The sequence below is a fragment of the Protopterus annectens genome, chromosome 3.part0 (genome assembly GCF_019279795.1).
Source record: "Protopterus annectens isolate FY-2018-M chromosome 3.part0, PAN1.0, whole genome shotgun sequence".
Taxonomy (NCBI): domain Eukaryota; kingdom Metazoa; phylum Chordata; order Ceratodontiformes; family Protopteridae; genus Protopterus; species Protopterus annectens.
In genome coordinates this window covers 377,573,528-377,594,443 of record NC_056731.1, presented here as the reverse complement: position 1 = coordinate 377,594,443, position 20,916 = coordinate 377,573,528, and the positions used below count along the sequence as shown (strand labels likewise).

The following is a 20,916-nucleotide window of genomic DNA, read 5'->3' as shown; positions in this document are numbered from 1 at the left end:
CAGTGTCAGATATAGACTTGTATCAAGAAGCTTAATTTTTGGCCAAATCTTTTAATAAGCCATACTGTGTTTACACACATGTCAACATCTTTATATTTTAAATTCCAACTTTTATATTTTCTATTACTTAAAAATTAGTACCTACAGTTTCTTACATCCTTTCTCAAACCTCAGGTGCTCAGAAACTTTGCCTGCTACATTATGAATTCACATCCATTGTGTCTAATCCTTATTAACAAAAAAAAAACCTTCTCCTCCCCTTTCAAACATCTCAAATTCCCAAATATATCTTCCATATCTTTGATACAATAAAGTTAATTAACATTAAAATAAAATAAAATCAAAACACTTGGGTAGGGGGAGCGGCTTTGCCTCCATTCCCCTTAAGTAAATATACTGAGCCCACGGCCACACATCCATTGACTCACTCTGAAATGGCTAATGTATTTTCACACCAAACAAGGAGTAGAGATGAAAAGCAAGTGCAGTTACAGCAACCTTGCAAACTGTCAGCCGCCAACATAGAAGAATATATAACATGACATTCACACAGTAAATCCAACAGACTTTTGAACTAAAATTAAACAAATTCATTCAACTGTTCCTCACAGCAAATACAGCCTATATTTATTTATTGACATTTGGTGACCAGGAAAGTCCAACTGGATCAAAAACTAATTTTCAGTGGAGCCGGGGGAGAAAAGCTCCACAGGACAAATTTGAACAGTAGAAGTTTAAGCAATATTGACATTAATACTTAGAATGCATTTTTAAACATAGATTAAAGAACAGAATTTGCAAAAAATATATACAGTCAAAACATTTGTACCATAAGAAAATTAACCTTTAACATTTTCAGTGAAGTAGATATAGTATTTGTTGCCAAGACATTGTAGAGAGATGGCTTAATTACTGAGCTGTCGAATAAGTTTTGGGAATAAAGAGTTTTTGACTTTTAAGTTGTAGGGGTTAAAGAGGAGTATGAGAAAGTTAATCATTTGTAGTAAATAAGTTTGAGGATAGGAGATGAGTAAAAAGATGTTGGGGAGGTACTGTAAAAAGTTGCTTTTGACTATAATTGAGGGGAGTTGCTAGTAAGGGTATGGCTAGAAATAGATATTTTTGTGGCCAAGTATGAGAGTAGAGATTATTGATCAGGATGAAGTGAGAAGAAAGAAAGTGTAAGGGGGGCACACGATATAGTGGAGGATGGAAGTACTAATTGTGAGCTTAAAAGATGAAAGTTAAGAGGGCTTAACAGTAGATTTATTAACTAGGATATATGGTTGATGTAAGAATGCCTTATAGGGCTAAGAGGAAAGGAAAAGGGGTATGGGTATTTAGTGAAAGTGGTGCATATGGTTAGGAGCAAGGGCAGACATGGGTATTTAAACAGTGGTTTTTCAAAGTTAATTTGAAAGTCTTAAGGGATTCGATTGCACAAATATTTGGTGGTAGAGTATTCTATAATTTAGCAATGTTGTGGGAGTAGATGCTTTGCCCAATTCTTTTAGTGGGTTTGTATATTTGTAAGAGTAATCTGTTAGTGGAGTGAAGAGGTCTGGATGGGATGTAAGGCAACAAGATATATTTCAGAGCAAGACAGCTATCTGGGTTATAGATTATTTCTTGAGCTGTATATACATACATATTTCTGCATTTGTTGACAGAGGCACTCAAAAAGAAGTGGAAGTTGCTTGTTAAGAATGAGTGGTCAGCACAGCTGTTGCTGGACAACATAGTCAAGTTGGGGGCTGATGATAAACATGTGATAAAGACAGAAGCTGGTGATTAATCAGGAGATAACCTGAAGTGAGTATTGAATACATCTTCATAAAAATAAAATTAGTTTTATAGGAGTTAGCTGTTGTATCATCCTTGGTGAGAAAGTTATTTGGAAACAGCAATTGACAAAGCCAAAAGGAAAAATTATGGAAAAAGTAGAACATTTTTAAAGAAAAACATATTTATTATTTATTTATTTTTTTTATATTGCATTTGGACATTAACAGCAGAATATATATAACATTAATTTTTATTGGCCTTGAGGCTCTTGGCTGGTTTCTGTGAAAAGGTATATAGGATATAAAATCAAGGGAGAAAGTGTCAGGAACATAACATTGTTTGTAATTTAGAAAAGATGTCAACAGCAGTGATACTGAGAAGGTTTTAAATTCTGCAAGATTCAGCAAGGGAAGATATATAGAGTCACCATTAAAAAGTGTGTAGGGGGAGGGAGCCTGAATGCCATTCCATAGACCAAAACTGTATAAACAGAGATATGTATGTATATATGTCCATGTCAGGTAGTATGGGTGCCTTTAATGTTGGAAGAATAAAAGGCTTTTGGTTCCAGTGCTATGCCAGGTACTTAGATTAATTTCCCAAGACTGAGGTCCCATCTACCTGAGTTGGTTGGTAGTTTATTTGGATATAAAAGATGCACAGCACTTATCAAAAAAGAATAGGGGGAAGTGCCCTGGGTAAATGTCTCCTAGTCAGTATGAATATCACCTTTCCTTTGCTCCTGAAAAGAGGATTAACAAAGGGTCAATAAATAATATATGTGTAGACCATTTATTTGCACAAATTATCTTTTTGTTCCTAAAACTTTAGAGTCACTTATCTTCCTTCAAAACTGGACAATTTCCCTTGCTTAGTTAACAAACTAAAAAACATCTATCCAAAATATTATGAATGTTTTGTATGTGATTGACCAGGCTCTTTATACTACTCGTATATCTTGTAAAAGAAGTATATTGTGTTTGATTTGATCACTGATATTCACAATTATTGGGTGTGCATCTTGTGCACTGTTTCGTGTGTCACTGTGAAGCATCAGAATTCATAGATATGAATCCTGGTACATGATGGCAGTGCACAATATTCCCACCTGTGTTTTTTAAGGAGCCACTGAATCCTCTGAGCTTGTGTCCTAATGGGAGACATGTGCTTATTACCATGATGGTGGCACACAACACAGCAGAGAAAGACAGCTTAGAAAGGAATACTATACCTTATGAAGTAGCTACATTAGTACATTGTACTTAACTAAGCTGCTCTTCCCCATTAGCCTGTGCTCCACCATCATGCCTGCATAGCTAGGCGTGAGTCATTAGAATGTTTAGCTCCTTAGACATGATGGTGGAGTTGTGGTGATTGCAGTAATGTGGTAATGAGGGGATCTGGTGCTGATTGAGCTCTCATTGTTAAGAGCTTGGCAGCATCACTGTGAATTGGCAGGACAAGTATTGTTGTGGTAGCAGGATTTTCTGCACCACAGAGACCTTCCCTGCCAGTGTCATTTTTCTTACCATCCAAAGGCATGGTTCTTTTTTGTACAGTAACACAAATATGCAGCCCAGATTTATGTGTTGAGCAACTTCTCAGTAGGTGTAGGTGATTGCTGCACTCAGAAATGGCACATCATCTGTTTATCTGCAGCTGCACATCCACACACCACCACTCTGGGATTGTCCATTATGAAAATTGTATACATTCAGGAGGAATAATTTGCATGAATGCTTTGAATGTCATGAAAAGGATAGGATCCAAGGGAGGTGAAATTTGCATGAATGTGAATTGGGAATGTTATGAAGATGACATGATCCTAAGGAGGGTTAATTTGATGAATGTTGTGTTGATGGTGTACATGTCTTTCTGAATTGCAAAAAGGGTTGATACTCAAGTATACTACTTATCAGCCTGCTTAGTGGTGCACAATGTTTTATGAAAAGTGCTTCATGTTTTTATTAAAAAAAATGTAATCCCTACTTCTCAATGAAAAGTTCTGTTGGAACTTTAAGACCTGTCTACATTACCAATAGCCAAAATCACTTCAATGTACACAGAAACTTAAAAAGAAAAGAAAAAAAAACAATAACAACACTAAACCAGAATTAAACAGCGGTACAGTGGTGCAGCGGTTAGAGTTGTCACCTCACAGTAAGAGATTCACGTGTTTGATTCTTGGCTGAGGTGCCTTCTGTGCAGAGTGTGCATGTCTTTCCAGCATTCACATGGGTTTCCTCCGTGTGCTCCAGTTTCTTCTCACATTCCAAAGACATGTCTGGAGCATGTCTTCCCAGACCTCTGCTGAAAATGGGCTCTGACCCAGTCGGACTTTCCCAGTAAGCAAATGTTAAATAAATAAACAAACTAAAAAAAAAAAAATCAAAGTAATTTTGGTTCAGCCTGGTTTGCCGATTTTATTGTTTTGTTTTATTTTTTACCATCTGTATACCCACTCAGGTAGAAGTACCCTTGGTTTACCTTCACCAGGATAAGCGATTCATTGCCAAGTTGCTATGATTATACGTGGTAGAGTGATTCAGTAAATCAGACCTCATCGAGTATTAGTTTTGATTGCAAAAACTGAGCAAAACAACCATTTGTTCAGTCATGTAAAAATAGAAAAAAAAAAGTCTTGTCTTGAATCCCTAGCATTGACTTACCGCATTAATGAATACAGAGGTAGAGTGACTCCATGTGTGATACATACTCCTGAGTGAAACATTCACTCATTTGACTCCATCAATGGAGCTTGGCTAGACTGAATTCCTAGAGTGACAGTGTCACTGGTGGAAACTATAACCTACAACTTCTAAGGAGTAAGATGGTTGTAGAATTAAGGTGCTCTGGCATGATATCATAGGTTCATAGGTAGGTATTATGCTATTGGCCCTAGGGCCTATATAAGCCTAGCCAAAAAGGTACCCTGGCTTTCGCCACCCAAGAAAATTATTTTCCTGTACCCTTGTCAAGCAGAGCCACAGAAGTGATCCCCGGGGTGAATTTCCTATTTCCCATCCAATCATCAAGATTTTTCTTGAAGAGTGCCAATGAAGAACTTTGTTTGATATAGATAGGTAGTTTGTTTCAGAGTATGGGAAGTCTCTGGGACAGGAATCTGTCCCTCCAGCATGTTCTGTTTATTGTGGTAACAAGGTTTAGGTCCCTAGAGCGTATAGCTCAGAGGGATTGGGATTTCTCTAAGTGGAGCATGTCCAACAGCTCTAGGTTTGACATAGCTTTGTATGTTAGGCAGAGATCACCTCTGAGTAGGCGATATGCGACGGAGTAAAGCTGGAGTTTTTTGAGACGGTCTGTGTAGGGCATCTGTTTGGGGCCGGTAATCCTCTTTGTGAGGTATTTCTGCAGCCTTTCCAGTTGTTGTAGATGTTTTGTGAGGTACATACCAAAAGGGGCATTGTACTCTCTAATGGGTCTAATGAGTGATGAGTAGAGGGGAACAATTAGCTCTTTTTTTCTTGGATGAGAAACCTTTTGTGATGAGGTGTGCCATGTAGAAGGATATCTTGACTACTGTGTCTATGTGATTATCAAAGGAGAGACTACTGTCCACCTGTGTCCCAAGGTCTCTTATCGCACTTTCAGTGTTAAGTAGACTACCGCCTATGTGGTAGTTCATGGGTACAGAGTTTTTACCAAAAGGGATGACAATGCACTTTTTGGCACTGAGTGTGAGGCCATGGCTTTGACACCAGGCATCTGTCTCAGTGAGGCCCTTTTGTAGGATGTCCACATTGTTAGGAGTTTCGATTATGGGTCCTAGTTTGCAGTCATCTGCAAACTTCATTAGCCAAAGACCTTCTGTGTTAGCCTGTACTTCTGAGAAGTAGATACAGACAGTGGGTTCTGTCAGTGAGCCAGTTGGCAACCCATCTTGTGACATAGGGATTTATACCTTGTTTAGTGAGTTTATCTATAATTCCAGAGTGGGGGATGATGTTGAAAGCCTTGGGGAGATCTAGATAGGCTGTGTGAACCACCTTACCCTCATCTACGGCTTTGGTGACTGCTTCAAAGAAGTCCGTCAGGTTTAGGAAACATGATCTGCCTTTTACAAATGTGAACTGGGTGGGGTCCAGAGTTTGGAGGTTACTAATGGTTTTTTTTATAAGTTCCATGATGATACATTCCATGGCCTTGCAGACCAGGCTCATCAGGCTAATGGGGTGGCAGTTCCCAGGGTCCATGATGGATCCCCCTTTGTGGAGTAGGATAACCGTCGCTGTGTGCCATTCAGTGGGCACAGAGCCTGATATAGCTGTACTCCATCTGTGTTCAGTGGTACTCTGATACCAGCTAGAAGTTCAGTTCTGATCCCTCATACATTCATTCCTGGCACCAAAGGAGAGTACCTTTTGTGGTCTGATTCTTTCCTGTATGACTTGCTCTGCAATGATTCAGATAAATTACTGAAGGAAAACATTTCAATACTTTCTTGTTTCTTGACGGTTTGGACCTCCTTACCTGCACAGTGGCAATACTAACCTTCTGGCTGTAAGTAGAAATGAAAGATTTGTAGAACGATACATAAGTCTGTGCAGCTTTTACATTATATACATCCTTACTTACACAGTTATATTGCTGACATTGAGTACATGCAGTACTGGAAAGCAGAAATAAAAGATTTATAATTATATCAAGTTTTTATGTCACTATTCTTCTTTGTAGGTATATTTTGACTGAAATAGGTATTAGAGCTGGGAATGACGGGAAGTTCACAGTGTAGGGAACTGATTTTGACCAGACAAGCATGATTCTATGATAACAATGAACTCTGATGCTGAAGCTTCTTTTTGCTTAGAAAGACAATGACCATTGATTCAAAAAAGACAAATTCACATACAAACCTATTGCAGAAACTTTCTTAAGGAGTGACTCCTGTCAAATCTTCATTTTATTCATTCAAATAATGTAGTTTCCACTCTTTTCAGCTGTATTTGCTTGTATCTGTTTCCACTATGTGGAAGTTACTACAGTATGCCCTGATGTGTTATCCTTCTTGTAATGGTTTCCTTTATTGTGAAGCTCAGACTGACTGTAGGCAAAAGTGCATTCTTAATCACACAAATGTCTTTTATTTATAAAATGAATGCATCTGTATGTAATATTATTTAGTTTTACTTAAGAAGCAGATGTACTGCTTGAAAATTTTATTGACATTTGTTTGATTCAGTTTATTCCCCCAGACTACATTATTGGTCACAATCTGGTAAACAAACATGGTCATAAGATCAAATAGTTATTTATATGGAATATATATATGCATATATATATATATATATATATGTGTGTGTGTGTGTGTCTATGTGTATATGCGTGTGTGTATATATGTTTGTGTATGTATGTATGTGTGTATATATATATATATATATACACACACACACACACACACACACACACACACACGCATGCGTGTGTATATATATATATATATATATATATATATATATATATACATACATACATACATACATGAAGAACTGATAATGCAATTTAAGAAGAATAATTATTGTTCTGTTTGATTGCAAAACAATATATATATATTTGTCTTTTTATTCAGCCATCCGAACATACCAACATTAATATATATTTTTTTATTTTTATTCAGCCGTCCGAACATACCAGGATATACTGGAAAGGTCCACTGGACAGCTGTACATCCAGCACACTCTAAGCTTCCAACACCAATTTTCTCCACAACCACAGAGACTCCTGTGTAAGTGAGGAACATCTTACTGTTTTTATCTAATATAATCTGTCTCCGACTATTGATAACTTTATGTAGTATAAATAACTGGTCTACAAAATCACTAATGCAGGCAGATCATATTCTAGTATACAAGCTTATGATGTATCAAGCTCTGCATTATACTGAAATAATAGCATATATTAATTTCCTTTTAAGACAAGAAGAAACCTGCAGAATGATTTCAGCATTGGATAAACTGGTATTACTCTATATAAACAGTAGTACATTTAGTGGTGTGTATTACAACTGTTAAAGTAATTTTTGTTTTTTGTTGGGAAAGTGTTTCCAAAGTATTTTCATAAAATAATTGATTTCATCATATTCACATCTGGCCTGTAGTGCACAGAGCACTGCAATTGCACTCCAAATCAGTGAAAAGATGAGGCTTGTTAAGCACATTTCTGATGTTAGAACAGTGCTCAACAATTATTAAGCACTCTCTCAGTGCTGGCAAACACTAGTTTCTTGCTAGAGCATTAACAGTGCTCAGCAGCTGCAGCATTAGAGTGGCAGAAAGTCGTTAAACACTTCAGTTAGACTTTTTGTGTAAGTTGGAATGAAGTGTTTAGCAGTTTCCTGATGCTCTTCTTTCACGGATGCTCTCTGTGTGGTAGCAGTTAACGTACAACAGCTTTCTAAGCTGTAAAAGATTTTACCTCTCAAGCACTTTTTTTTTCTTAGGTTCATAGGGTAGTAGTAAGCTAACTGCTCTTGTGAGTCGTTTTAAGCCTAGCCAGTTATCCCTTGTAAGACTCAAACCCTGCACCTTGTGTTTGTAAGGCAAACACCTTAACCATTTGGCCACTACCAATTTTTTCTAATTTTTGTTGTATATGGCAGCAGGTAAAGCTCTGTGTACTGGGTTGGGAGGTTGGCATAATAGTTAAGGTGTTTGCCTTACAAACACAAGGTGCAGGGTTTGAGTCTCACAAGGGATAATTGGCTAGGCTTTAAATGGCTCTCAAGGGCAGTTAGCTTAGTACTAATCTATGAAATCTATGAAAGAATTATAATTGGCTCTTTTTGACCACAACCATGAATGTTGTGTGTTATTGAAACTCGCCTCTCAAGCATCACTCTTGAAGTAAATTAATATAATTGTCTTGAATACATAACATCCTGGTTATTACTACAGGTCAGTATTAATTTTCTGACTTATACAGTGTCTACTGAGTCTGTACTGAAAAAATTCCATATCTATAAAAACAAATATTTTTTCTTAACATGACAGTCTCAAAAAATCAATGTTTCATGTGTAAATGCATGCCCCACAGTACACCAATGTCCAGAATAATTAATATTGTTTTTTTTAACTCATACTAATCTTTTCATTAGAACTTCAGCAGAAAAAAACACATGAGCTATCTCGCATCACTGATGATTCATCATTACCAAAGACTGACTAAAAAAAAAAGAAAAGATGTTTGAATATAATGCATTAATTGGTATTTGTGTATGAAAATTAGGTTTCTATTATTGTGATATTTATTTAGCATGAAAATATGAATTCCTAATAAACAAATTATAAAGATATGTATCAGTCAGATCTGTTTAGTAATTCAAGTATAAAAGAATTGTATTAAGTAAGATGGATCCCTTTAATAAGTTATTTTCTTCCTGTCCTAGATTGGTTAGAAGGTGGTGCACTTTTCAGTTTCAGAATTTATTAAAGAGATCCTAGTGAAGGCCTTATAGGTACAGCTCTAACCTAGAGCTGTCAAAGACTTTTAGCTTAATTGACCACTTCTTAAAGGTTTGTCATCTGTTACATATTGGCTGCACACCTTCCTATTCCTCTAGATTGATTATCTACCTTCAAGGTAAACATATTAGAATCTAATATGGGGTTAATGATTAGGAGATATTTTTGGCTAAGGATATAATCCATTTCTGGTGCTATAAAAGCACAGATACTCAATGCCCCTTTAGATAACAGTCTGCTGTTTGACATCCTTATTCAGGAAATATTAAACCGGAGGAAAAGAGGGAAACCATAAGTTTGTTAAACAGCTGTTTCACTCCCATTACTTGGTACAACAGGGACTACCCATCCAAGAGATGGCCCTTCTACCATCACAAGGGTAAAGACAAGCAGGTGAAGGGTAAAAAGGGAGAAAATAAGTAGAAGAGACAATGAGAACATAAAAGAAAGCCTTGGTGTGGGGACAAGGCCATACTTCAAATATGAGGAAAACATAACTGTCCCACACTTCTTCCTGTCCTCTTACTTCCTCCAAAATTCCTCGTCAACTCTCCCAAAATCCTTTCATTTTACCAGACGTACAAAAATTGAAGTTTGTTGGTTTTATTTTCAGAATAGTGTCAGAAAATAACAGAGGGCAAGTAGGTCCTTCAGGTGTTCTTATAGTGGTGCAGACAACAGTTCCTAATGAGACCTCCATTCTGAGGATTCCACAAATACTAAAGGAACAGAAACAACAGGTACAAACCTGTTTCTGTCAACAAGAGGCCATAGACAGTACAGAGTGGCAAAAGGAGAAGAGGGACAGATTTATACTCAAACTAATTTCTCATGCCCTTATGGTCCTTTGGGACATACACTAGGACTGAAAATGTTCATCAAGGTGCCAAAATACAAAATATTGAACTTATAGGCCACTTAGTCCTTTTTTCTCCAAAGGTGTGTTAGTGCTTTTAGTTCTTAAGGGATACCTGCATGCATACATATTTACATTTACAGAAATACTTTCTCAGGTTTGAATTACTACAGCCAGGGTGTTCGTTCCAGTAATCAGCTTTTGCCAAAAAAAGGACATTCACCTTTACCATTGTGTAAGTAATTGCTCTGTTCAGGCCCAGTCCTGGAAAGATATAGGGTTCTCTGTTTTACCCTGAAATGTTTACATTTTTGGCCTTTTTCCCAGCCTTCCCAAGTCTAACCTGATCTCATCTAGAAAAGTAGTGCATTGTGCAGACCAACTTGATTCTGTGAACCAAAAGTCCTTCCTACCCTAGGACAAAGTATTCTTTTTAAAAATACTTTGGAGTTAAATACCTGAAGAAATCAGTGAATGCAAGGGGGTTCCTACACTTTTTGGAATGCAGTGCTTTAACAGTGTTCATGCTTCACCTGGCAAGACTGCACATCAGGAAGCTTTATTGATACCTTAGGGATAGTTGACATCAGCACAGTCAGTCTCTCGAGGAACTGATTCCCCTTCTGCCTTGCATCAGACAGGAACTCTAGTGGTGGACTCACAAGTACAGACAAATTAAAAGATTCAATTCTAATAGAGTCTTGACAGTGAAGCACTGACCAAGGTAGCCTTGGACATATTCTGGGGATTCCCTACAGGAGAACTAAAAGGGCAAGGCACTTGGGACAAAACCTAGTACAAGAGGCATATCAGTGTAAAAGAGATGATGGTGGTGATCCCAGTTGTCAAGGCTTTCAAGCCCATTTTGTATGCCAGTGTTGTCACACCTGTTTACAGGCAATACCACTGTGATGTGATACATAAACAAATGGGAGGGAGGTCACTCCTACCTTCTGCAGGCTGACACTGAAAGCACAGGAGTTGGCCTTAGAATCAGTCATGATGATCACAGTCTTTTGTATCCCATCTCAGCAGAATCCTATGTCAGACCAGCTGAGCAGAACAGAAAAAGATCCTCATGAATGGATGCTACACAGGGATTTAATCTTGGAACTAATTTTTATGTGAGTGATGCAGAAACAGAACTTTACCCTTTTGAGCAACAAGCAGTTAATAAAAATTCTGCTCCAGGGTACCTTACAAGGAATCTTGGCAGTAGATACCTTCTTCTTCCATTGAACAGGTCTGTTAACTTTATGCTCATCCATCAATCTCCCTACTATCCATTGTGATTTAAAAAACAAAGGAGGAGGGGCCATGGATGATGCACCCTTTTGGCAAATACATCACTAATTTTCTATCCTAATGGTAAATGAGAACCTTTCATGCTATCCCTGGATGTGAACCTTTTGCCTTAGCTTAGGGGAGCTTTGATGCACCCAAACTTGCAGACACTGAGACTGATAGCATGGGTAATAAGACCTTGCTGACCTTTAAAAACATTTTCCAGAGGATGTGCTTACTATTACAAAGGAGACAAATCTGATATAAAGAAATACTGCCTATTTAAGAAGAGAATTTTCCCTGTAGTACTACAAATGGAATAATAACTGCAATTTAATACCACTGTCCTTGCTTCTGCAGCTTCTGTGAGAATTGTACAGCTCAGGAATGGCTTCTGCCTCATTGAAGGTACATCTTTCAGGCACATCAGCCTGTCTACCTCTGGACTTTCCTTTATCCCCATTGCTACATGTTAAACAGTTGTGAAAGGGAATACCACCTAGAAAAATGTTAATTTCTTATTGGGACTTGAAAATTGCTTTGGAGAGACTATCTTAACACCCTTTAAAACCAGTTACTTCAGCACACCTCAAGTTTCTGACTTGGAAAGCAACTGTTTTGCTTCCCATAATTATCAGTCAGGAGAATCTCTGGACTGAAAGTGCCGTCTGCAATGGGCCTTTCCTAATCTTCTATAAGGACAGTGTCAGCCTAACCATAAGTCATGCTTTCAATACCTAAAGTGGTCAATGAACTGTCATTAAACCAATTTAAACAGTTGCCAGAGGCAAAAGTATCCTTCAGTTCTTGGATGACAGAGGGCTTGCAGTGTTAAAAAGAAAGACATCTGGAAGTTAAACACTATCTCACTAACTTTACTAATGAAAGAAGGTTAGATCTATGCCAATAATTTTCCAGACTTCTTGGATTTAAAGAAGGCGTCTTGAAAAAAGTGGCAATTAAAGCCCCTATTACAGCCCCAGGCTGTAATACTTTTCTTACATGTTTGCCAGAGCATGTTCTAACTAAAAATAGGATCAGATGTTGACATTATTCTTTCTATCCTCAACCTGTGGGTTCAGATCTGATCCTTCAGATCCAGCTTGTCCATTACAATAGCTCAGGGTAACTAAAAATGTCTTGAGCTTCTCCTGTACCCTTCCTAATAACCCAGATATTGTTTGCCTCTATTCACGTTAGACAACGTGACCAGTTGCTCTCGAGCAGATAAATGAAATTAATGTAATTTTTTTCTTTATATCTTCTGAATAGTGCTATAAAGTTATCTTTTTCTTCTTAGCCTGTATCCCTTACCTAGTGACTACTTTATTTTCAATTGTTTCTATCACTTTACCCTTCCTTTTTTTCTGTACGAAACTACCTGTGAATACTATTGTTAGTATTTTCCCCTTTGCACTTCGTGTAACCTTTTCTTACCATTGTTGGTATTTCCCCCTTTTTTTCCTTAGCTATGTATAAAAAAAAAAGGCTTCTATTGTTTAAAATTTCTCTCTCTCACTTGTTGGTTTCTGTAGTGGAGGAATGTCAGAGAAAGAAAAGGCTGGCTTCAAAACGTGTGGGAAATGTGTCCGTAAAATGCCATATTCAGACTCCCATACACTTTGTTTATTGTTTGGGACTCCTCTATTTCCAGGAGGATTGTTCAGTTCAACATGCATTCAACCATCGGGCTCTGGTTGAATGCGAAAACAAATTAATTCTTAAAGGTTTACTTCCTACCTCTTACAGTGAGGCACTATCTGGAGCTCCTTCCTTAGACGAACCAAAAAAGCACAAGTCAGGATCATCAAGCCCTTCCTCTTCTTCCTCTAAGGCTTTTGAAAAAGCAAAAAAAGAGGCCTATTTCGCTTCCGAATTCTCCATGGGATCTGACAATTAAGAGACCAAGACTACCTCTTCGGACCCCAAAAACCAAGATTCGATACCAGACAGATCCATCTACTTCTTCGGATAAGACTAAGGTCTACTCAGTTCCAACTCTCTTGGATCAGAAACAAAAATCAGTGGATTTGTCTGCAAGCCTTCCCTGTTTATCCAGGACACAATATTCGCCATCACTGGACCCAGTTCCATTCAGAGTTCCTTCTCCCTTTCTGGAAAGGCCCAAATCACCCTCCATTATGTCCACTCATTCTTGTAGGAGTTTAACCAAAGAAGGAGAGATTGGTGAGAAAAATCCTCTGGGCACAGAGTATATAAATGGTTCTCTTGGCTCCTATCCTTGGGTCAGGAGTTCTAAACATCTGATACCCCCTCCTTTACATCTTCTTCTGACTTCCTTCGAAGTTTCAGAGTTCTTGGATCCGAGCCACCTGGCACAATCTGCTTTGGATCTGAAGATGCCTCTCTCTTCAGATCCAATGTTACCTCTAAGTTCTTTGGCTCAGTCAGAGGCCTCTCATACCCATAGCTGCTTTGTCGGCTCTGAGGTATTGGAGTCGACTCCAAAGTTTTCAGAGCCATTTCTGCACCTCAGAGCTTCATCTTGGATTAGCTCAGCTCTGGGTTCTGCTTCAGGAGGCTTATCCTCAGAGCAGGGATGAACTAGGATCTGGATGCTTGCCTTCTCGGATCCAGAGTCCTGTCCCTTTCAGAGGAGATCAGTCTTTGAGGTTTTGAAGAGAGACATGTCTGCTTCAACAGCTCAGACAGTTCCTCCTCCTCAGATCTTCAGCCTCCAGCCTTATCATCTCTGCATACTGAGTCGCAATGTTTTTCTCCACAGGGAGGGTGATTACCAAAACCTCAGGCTTCTCAGCAGGGTGTTCCCACTTTTTCTGATACCTCCCCAGAGCATTCCACCGAGGAGGTCCCTAAGACGAAGTTGTGCAAAAAGAAGTACTTGGATTCCCTGGAGGAATCCGTCACTGAAGACAGAGACTTCAAAGAGGGTGAAGGGTTCTAAAAATCACCTTCTGACGATGTCTCCTGTGGAGACATCTTAGAAATTCTAAAACAGAGAGGTGACTGGAAGCACAAAAATCCTTCATCTGAGGAATCTGTGTACCTGTAGTCTTTTGATTCCCATCCGTCTGCCTCCTGGGTAACTCCACCAGCCAATGAGCTCATTGAATTGCTCTCTCAGCAGGCATAGAAGGCCCCAAACACCATTGAGTAGATCCCCGGAAGCCAGACAAAATTATTATTGTTCTAGAAGATAATCAGTTTTGGACTAAAGGTGTGCCTGTGGATGCCATGGGTGTGACAGCAGTGGCCAAGGAAAAGGAACTAGCTGAGGAAAGTTCCTCCATCCATCCCCCAACAAGGAGTCTTGGGTGATGGATAGGTTCAGAAAGCATGTTTATGCATCAGCAACCTTCTCCTTACAGTCCCTGAACTACCTGGCACATTTTATTAGGTTACAGAAGGATCTGATCAAAGATCTGTCAGATACCCTCTCAGGATCCATTTCTGGGGAAGTACAGGCCTCTGTTACTCAGTTGGCTACCCACCAGTCTTTTTCTAACTCTTCCATGAGGCTCATTTCTCATGCAGCCAAGGGAATGAGTAGAGCAGCAAGTTCAGGCATTTCCATCAGGAGGCATGTCTGGATGCACTTGTGTGACTTTGCGGAGCCTTTCAAGTCTACATTCGGCAATACTCCTTTTGACGGCACATCCTTATTTAGCCTAAAGATAAAAGACACATTGTCCTGGTATGAAAAAGATGTGAAGACCCTGTCTGCTGTGGGCATACATTTTTCCACTCCTCAGAGATCCTTCTCCAGGAATCAGTGAATTAGTGGAAAAATGTGATTCAGAAAATCCCAAGAGTCTTTTCAAGACACACGTGGAAGTAGTTCCCCCAGGGGCAGAGGGGGAAACTCAAATGGTAGATGCCACCCTCATGGCAGAGGAGGCCCACAAAACCAAGGGCCCAGAGATGCTTTCTTTGGCAGAACCTTCCAGCGCTCATAAATGGAGGCCCGATTGCCCTCCTCTGGAGGCAGTCGGGGGTTGACTTATCCCTGCACTGAAGAGCCTGGCTAGAAATAACATCGGACACCTGTGTGCAGAGATTCATTTCCAGAGGATATGTTATACCATTTTCCCTTCCTCTTCCCCATTGCAAGAAAATCCCTGATGTTGCAGTCAGAGGGAACAAACAGCTATTCAGGTACAAAAACTGCTAGAAAAATAAGTCATTCAAGAGGGTCCGCCAGACCAGAGAGTATCTGGAACTTACTCAAGATTCTTAATAATGCCAAAAAAAAACAGGGGACTGAAGACCAGTTTTTGATCTCAGCAACTTGAACAAGTCCGTTCAACGTAACAAGCTCTGGATGGTCATTGTTTAGTCCATTCTTCCGTTTTTGGAAAAGGATGACTGGATATGCTCAATAGGCCTTCAGGATGCATATTATCACATAAAGATGAACAAACGATCCAGGAGGTACTTAACGCTTCCGGCTGGGAGCCAGTCATTATCAGTTCAGAGTTCTGCCCTTCAGTCTCACCACAGCCCCCTGGGTGTTTACCAAGTGCATATCAGTAGTAGCAGCTCAGTTGAGACTGCATGAATTCCAGATATTTCTGTATTTAGATGACTGGCTCATTTCTGCATCGACCAGACATCAACTATTGAAGGCAAGAGACTATGTTCTCGAGATGTGTTCACAGCTAGGGATATCCATAAACTACAAGAAATCCTTTCTAGAGCCCACTCAAAGTTTAAACTTCATAGTTGCAGTTCTCAAGACAAGCGAAACAGTAGCCTCACTCCCCCCTTTGAGTGGAAAGAATCAGATCGCAAGTCATGAAAATAATCAGCAGCAAGATCTCAGCATGACTGGTTCTTCACACTCTAGGGTCAAAGACGATAGCAATAACGCTAATACCGCTGGCCAGATTTCATATGAGAATTCTGCAGTGGCTGCTTTCAACATAATGGTCCATCCTTCACCAACCAATGTCAACTCAGATAAGGATCACCAGTATATGCAAAAATTATCTCAGATGGTGGATTCAGTCAGATCAAATTCTACAAGGTAGTCTGTTTATTCTTCCCCAGCCAAAGGCCACAGTGACCACAGATGCTTCCCAGTTAGGGTGGGGGGCATTTTCTGTGAAAAGCAGTCCAAGGCACTTGGTCCCCCAAAGAGGCCAGCTTCCGTAACAATGTCCTAGAGATGAGAGCAGTGCTCTTAGCATTGTAGGCTTTCCAAGATGCTGTTCCCTTAGGGACGACTGCAGTTCAGGCAGACAACTTGTCAGTAGTCTGGTACATCTACAAACAAGGAAGAAACCAGATCCTACCCCTTGTATCGAGAAACTGTCAGAGTGTGGCAGTAGGCAATCTCATGCAACCTCTTTCTAATAGCAATGCGTATTCTGGGGAAGTCCAGTGTGATACCAGACAAACTGAGCGAGTGCATTCTTCTGCCTCGTGAATGGTCCCTCACTCAAAAAGTGACAGAAAGGATATCCCATCAATGGGGTCAACCTTGCTGTGATCTTTTCACATCTTTCCTAAACAACAAGTGCAGCAACTGCTTCCCCCTGATCTCCCCATGTGAGGAGTCACCAAGGGATGCTTCTATTCACAATTGGCCCTGCAGTCTTCTTTATGCCTTTCCCCCCGACTCCATTAATCTCAAAATTTCTACAGAAACCAGCCACTTAAAAAGCAAAGTAATCCTCATTTCACCATATTGGCCTCGACAGATATGGTTCCCCTTTCTGTGGCCTCACTTTTCACCAACTATGGATTCTGGATCCAACTCCAAACCTCCTGTCTCACCCAACAGGCATGCTTCACCCAGATATAGCGAATCTCAGGCTAACTGCCTGGTTTCTACAATTCCATTAATAGCCTAACAAATCTATGCTGTCTTCTCCAGTCCGACACATACTCCTGTCTTCTCACAGGCCATCTGCATTTAAGCTGTATTTCAGTAAGTGGAAAAGATTCATTCACTGGGCACTTCAAAATAACATTGATCCCTTTTCAGCTCCTATTCATGATTTTTTGGCCCGACTTTTCAAAGAAGGGCTGGCTTCTTCGACAATCCAAGTTCAATTAGCAGCAATATCCAATTTTCATATTGGTTTCCTAGGTTCTTCAGTTACTTCACTTAAACTATGCAAAGACTTTCTGAGATGAAATCTTCTTTTAAAATGGGACGTAAATTTGGTGCTATAGGCTATCATACACCCACCCTTTGAACCAGCATCTAAGTGTGATCTCAAGTTCCTTTCTTGGAAAACCATTTTCTTGATGGACATAACTTCTGCAAGAAGAATTTCAGAGATTCAAACCTGTCTTTCCAGCCACCATATTTGATTTTTTACAAAGACAGAGTATCTGTGCATACTAAACCATGTTTTTTTACCAAAGGTGGTATCCAAGACAAATATCAATCAATCCATTAGTTTACCAGTATTTTTTCCAAAATTTGAGAACAAAGGTGAATTCTTGTAACATTTATTAGATGTTCACTGAAAATTGCAATTTTACCTTTATAGAACCAAGGATATTAAGAAGTCTGACCAATTATTTGTTTCCTTCTCAGATATTCAGTTGGGTAAACCAGTCACCAAAGTAACCTTGACCAGATGTCTCAATAGTTGTATTGCTTTCATTTATAACAAATTGGGCACTGCCTTACCGAAACTTTTACGAGCCCATTCAACTAGAGCAATGGTAACTTCATCTGCCTTCCAGTCTAGGGTGTCTATGGATGAAATCTGTGCAGTGGCGACTTGGGCTACTCCCCGTACCTTTGTTATTCATTACAAATTGGATCTGGTCTCCAGGGGTGAGTGCATCATTCGGTTAAATGGTGCTGAGATACATCCTTCCTTAAGTCCACCCAGGATCTAAGTTAGCTGGAGACTGTCCCATAGGTTGAGGATAGAATGAAAACTGACAACATCAGATAAAGAAGTTATATACTCACCATAATGTTCCATCTGTGTTGTCCATTTTCATTCTTACTCAGCTCCCCACCCACAAGCTCCTACCTTTGAATTCTTAGAAGAGCGAGTGTTCTTATGTTGACACTTCCCTTGAACTGAGCTCCAGATATAGTGTCTCTGGAGCTTTCTTACTTTTCTCCTACTTCTGTTAACCAACCAGATCTGAGGTACTTAGAAAGGGTGCATTATGGGTAATGGAGAAGCTTGAGAGTTTTTTGGTTACCATGCGCTATTGTAATGGCTGAGATGGATCCTAAGGATTGGATCTGAACCCATAGGTTGAGGAAGAATGAAAATGGACAACACAGATGGAACGCTATGTTGAGTACATAACTTCTTTTTCTATTTCGATCAGCAGTGCTATTTACAAATCAAAGGCACTGTGTGGGCGCCTCTTTTGCACCCATTTATGCTCATCTTTGATCCTTTTATGGGTTATTTGGAAAAGCATTTGATTTATAATATTAGTCATAATATTGTTTTGTATGGTATAGATATTTGGTGTCTTTTTTGGATGTTATGGTAACTAAACAATGGTATGGTTAATACTACACTATATAAAAAACAATTCCATAAAACATCTTTATTATCTGCCAACAGCTGTAATCCTTCCCACACTGTCAGTAACACTTCACTTTCACAATACTATAGAATTTAAAGAATATGTTTAGCTCAACATGATTATGACATTTGCACTGATTTAACTAAAAATGTCATGTGGCTATTCCAAGGAATTAGTGTAGTGGGCAAAATCCAGGGTGGATAGATATATCAGGGAGGATCTTTTGAAATATGTATTCTCCAATAATAAAAGATTGGATGATTGTTTGTCCCTGGTCACTACTTTTTAAAGTAATACCAGACAAGTTCAGTCAGTTATTCATAAACATAGGGATGTTTTGATGTTGGATAGGGAAATGTCTGAAGTTTTACCCTCTAAGTGCAAATTTGTTTTTAGGAGAGGCAAGAAAGTTGCAACACATTTCACTTATTTAAAAAAAAATGGTGGTCTCCTTTAATATTATTATTATACAACAACCTACATTGCATGGGACAAAATTACTAAGGAGTTTTCCTTGTGGACATTATTCTGTCTGTAAAGTAGTTTTGAAAAGATATGCCTTTTCTTCAGCCAAGGTTGCAAAAGTTTGTGTACAAGATGTTCTATCACTTGTGATAGTGAGCGGTTGATTTATTTGGCAATTTGCCAATGTTCAGCATTTTATGTTGGAAAGACATCTAGGTATTGTAGGATTTATGAACATTTGAGTGATATCCATTGTAAGAAAAAAAAAAGCCAATCCTTTCTCTAAACATATAATTAAATGTCCTGGTGCCTCCTTTATGTTCAGGAGAATTGATAAAATTATGGTGCCAGTGCCTAATAAATTGTGTTGGATTAGGTTACTTTCTGGATTGTCAAACTGGGGGCTCTTTTTTCATCTGGTTTAAATTAACTGTCTTAATTGGTGATCTATTTTTCTAAATATTTTTTGCATGCTATTGGAAATAGCGTCTTGTATTTGTAATGCAGCAGGAATTGTAAGCAATGCCATTAGGTACATATTCTATTTAAACTGTCGGTGGCCTGGAATCATTGTATTGATGAAGGCATTAGCCAAACAGGTCTAATGGATTTCATTGAATAAACTTTCTTTCTCCCATTTTGGCATTTCTTTGGTTCTAGTATAACAAAAAAAAAAAAAAAAGCAGCAACCACAAATTGAAAAAACGCACTTACGCATTACAAATAATTTATTAATGAACAGTAAACTAAGTGAATAACAGCACTTTCATCTAAGAAAAGGTCTCAAAGGAAAAGAGTCTTCATCACACAGTTTTAGTATATACCATATTCCATAACTGTTAGCTTTGGATAATGTATCATGTTTCATAGTTATGAAGTTTGCAAACTTTGTGAAGGAAAAATTATTTGTTGTGCAGTTTCTCCATTTTATGCTTAATCTGTTGGTCTAGGGACAGGGATTTAAGAGACTGTGAATGGAAGGATGAAAAAAATATACTTTCTGTTGAAGCCAGCCTATCTGAAGTGTGAGCACAGCTTATTGTGTTAACTGATAGCCTGAGGCTCTTACGTTTTCCTTTATATTACTGGTAGAAGGAGTTATATTTCTGTGAGACTGTATCAGTATCCTAGCTGCTCCTTGTGGCCTGGCTGTGACTGATTCGATAGCCATCTGGATACACTAAGCTTATATAGGTATACTTTTTTGCAGTTAATCTGTTTCAGTGATAGTTAACAAAACTGTGCTGCATTTATTTATTTGCTTGATATTGCCGGTCTCTGTGTCTGCATTTTGTTTCTCCCCCATCCTCCTGCTCAAGTATTGTATTCTTAAACTTGGTGGCCTTGGAATTGCCTGTTCATGCTGTAAATGTGATTTTGGATACTCCTCCCAGTCCCATCTTATTTGCTCACTCTACTGAGTACAGTGTGATCATTTGGGAAGGCCAACCCCCTTAGTATCTTAATCTTGAATTATCTTCTGTTTCTTCCCTCTCCACTAAAAGAAATAAAATACACTTTATTCAACTGTTTTACTGTAATTGTGCT

General features: G+C 38.9%; 1 protein-coding gene across 3 annotated transcripts in view; it reads left to right on the top strand.

The window, feature by feature from the left end:
* The window catches only part of SPATA48 (spermatogenesis associated 48), an 830,213-nt gene that overhangs the window by 724,905 nt on the left and 84,392 nt on the right, over nucleotides 1-20,916 (top strand). For all 3 annotated transcript variants that reach the window (XM_044064826.1, XM_044064825.1, XM_044064824.1), the window contains one exon: nucleotides 7,421-7,528. In XM_044064826.1, coding sequence (XP_043920761.1) covers nucleotides 7,421-7,528 — 108 coding nt within the window. The remainder of the gene's footprint in view (nucleotides 1-7,420; nucleotides 7,529-20,916) is intronic.